This window comes from Penaeus japonicus, unplaced genomic scaffold, assembly GCF_977035675.1.
Source record: "Penaeus japonicus unplaced genomic scaffold, GWHDUDI00000001_assembly GWHDUDI00000030, whole genome shotgun sequence".
NCBI lineage: Eukaryota > Metazoa > Arthropoda > Malacostraca > Decapoda > Penaeidae > Penaeus > Penaeus japonicus.
In genome coordinates, this window is record NW_028234432.1 from 923858 (window position 1) to 926357 (window position 2500).

A 2500-nucleotide genomic window follows, 5' to 3' on the forward strand; every position below is an offset into this window, starting at 1 on the left:
TGCCCGCTTACAAAGTCTCTTGTAGAGGCTGCGCGGACTCATCCCCGCTTGGCTGCAAATGCCTGCTGTCTATTTAGGAATTCACAGAATGAGCATGAATCTCCTAAAATGAAATCTAGGTGAGTCAAGAAGTGTATTTAGTGGGCAAATATTTTTTTCTTTTCTTGGATACATGGGTGCATGAACAGGATATGAATATACATTCGTTTTTTCCCTATGTTTCCCAGAAGGGTGAAATGTGGTTGTTATATTAAGTATTCTATTTTTCCACTTACATCACTCATTACATTTGCTTTGTTTTATGATATAATTTTTGATTTTTGTTCTTCTTGAAGATTTAAGTCATCTGTGTTGCTTCGTCGTGATTGCGCGTATGATGATGGGGGAGGAAGTGGGCCTTGCGGTGATACTTCCTTGCCTGGGACAAGACACTGTATACGGCACATTATGTACAATGTGGACCAGCAGCTGTTCACCCATTGTACTGCTCGTCACTCGGATAACACACCTTGTCGTGTCCCAGTGTTCGATGTGTGTCATGAGCTTCCACTCTGTCCCCAGCATAGCATGAGGGTGAGTTCAGTATTAGTCTTCATTGCTCCTTCAAGGGCAAGAGATTTTTTAGAATAAGTAGAGATTGAAATTGTTGCAATGGTAAAGTATGCAGCTTTTTTTATGATAGCCTTTACTACACTTTTTATAAATTAAAAAATATCTTAACACATGTATATATACCTGTTTTTAAATTGAAATTGGTTGGTATACACCTCAATAGAATGAATTAATTAACCTATTGCAGTCGGTTGTCACGACATAAATGACGCAGGAATTTTTGGCCTGACAATGAGCGTTGTGAAGTACATGACATTGGGGGAGAGTGGATCAGTGAAGGTGACTCAAACCATGTCCAGTTGTTAGAATGTGTCCCTGTGCCAGTAAGGCTGCCTTATACTGTGACATTCACAGTCATAAATACAGGTTTCCTTCCTCTTCCCTACCTCTTCATTTTATATCCATTGTGGATGATTATATTTTTCATATTAATGTACAACATATTTCCATATCAACATACGGAAAAATTAAGTTGCTTTTTGTCCTCCCATAAAACAGCAATACTTCCATCACACTGAGTATAAAGAAAATAATGAGCTTATATGGACTCTTTGCTACAGTATTAGTCAACTTATTAATAAGTCTCTAAGTACAATAGAGCACAAAAGAATAGCAAATTTAAAAATGCCCCCAATTTTATAATGAGTGACTGAAAGAGATTGGGAAAAGTCTAGGTATGTTGCGTGTAGCTGCCTCACTCTGGAAAAAAATGTCCTGGAGACTGGGCAAGCAAATCTATCTCCGTCTGCAATGGGTTAGTAAGAACGTTTAGATGAATAGGAAATTGAATCCCAATGTAGAATTATTTTATTAACCATCAATTACTGGGAGGTTTTGGTCGTGTTTGGACATTTTGCCAGGGCATTTTGGAATGCACAGGCCTAACATCACTGGCTTTTCATATACTGAGGCAGCAGCCAGTCATTCTGCCCCCGATCACCCGGCAAAACAGCCAGACAAAGCAATACGAGGCGTTCACGTCATCTGACAGGAAGATCAGTCAAGCCATGACATGAATGGCACATCATCCATTTTTAAAGTTTTTAAAAAATGTTGATCAAACTTTCATTCCCAAATTTTTTACAGGAAAGTTACAAGAAAAGCAGTGTAGAAGAGACTCCGAAACCAAAGAGATCTCGCAAGAAGAATAAGATGCCAATATTATCAAGATACGGGAAACGCAGCAAAAAGCGACGACGGTCTTCTAACTCTACTAGTTCTGTAATCCCTTCGACGAGCGTCCGACCTCCCATGGCCAGCCAGTCATCCCTTTCATCACCACAGCCTTCACCCACGACCCCACAGACCTCACCCCACTTCTCTGCTGCCTCTTGCACAGGTGAGCCAAATTAAAAACTTCTCAGTTTGAAGGTCTCCAAAAGGCCCCTAGGGCTCACTAGAAAACTATGCAACGTGTGAATCCCTTCCTTTAGCTCATGAGGGAATTTTTAGTGTTTCATTGTTCTGTCTTGTTTTTTTCTTTCTCATTTCCTCTCACTATCTCTCTCTATATTTAAAAATAGATAGATATAATATATATATATATTATAAATAATTACAATATATATATATACTATTATATAACATATAGTATATATATTGAATATATAAGAATAGATAATATAGAAATGTTATAATATATATATATATAATATAAAATAAATATCTGAATATATAGATATAAATATTCATATATATATATACATATATATATATATATATATATACAAAAAATAATATATATATCTTATATATATAGTATATTTAAATATAAATTACTTTATAACATATATAATAACATATACATATATACATATACATATATATAATATATATATTATAATATATATATATTTATATATATATATATATATTGTATATATAATGT

At 35.0% G+C, this 2500-nt stretch overlaps 1 protein-coding gene across 1 annotated transcript in view; it reads left to right on the forward strand.

Annotated features, from left to right (window-relative positions):
- The window catches only part of LOC122253014 (uncharacterized), a 37898-nt gene that overhangs the window by 25034 nt on the left and 10364 nt on the right, over nt 1-2500 (forward strand). The window contains exons 7-9 of the mRNA XM_086554827.1: nt 1-119; nt 336-573; nt 1699-1951. The exon at nt 1-119 is cut by the window's left edge and continues 54 nt beyond it. Of these exons, the coding sequence (XP_086410953.1) occupies nt 1-119; nt 336-573; nt 1699-1951 (610 nt within the window). The remainder of the gene's footprint in view (nt 120-335; nt 574-1698; nt 1952-2500) is intronic.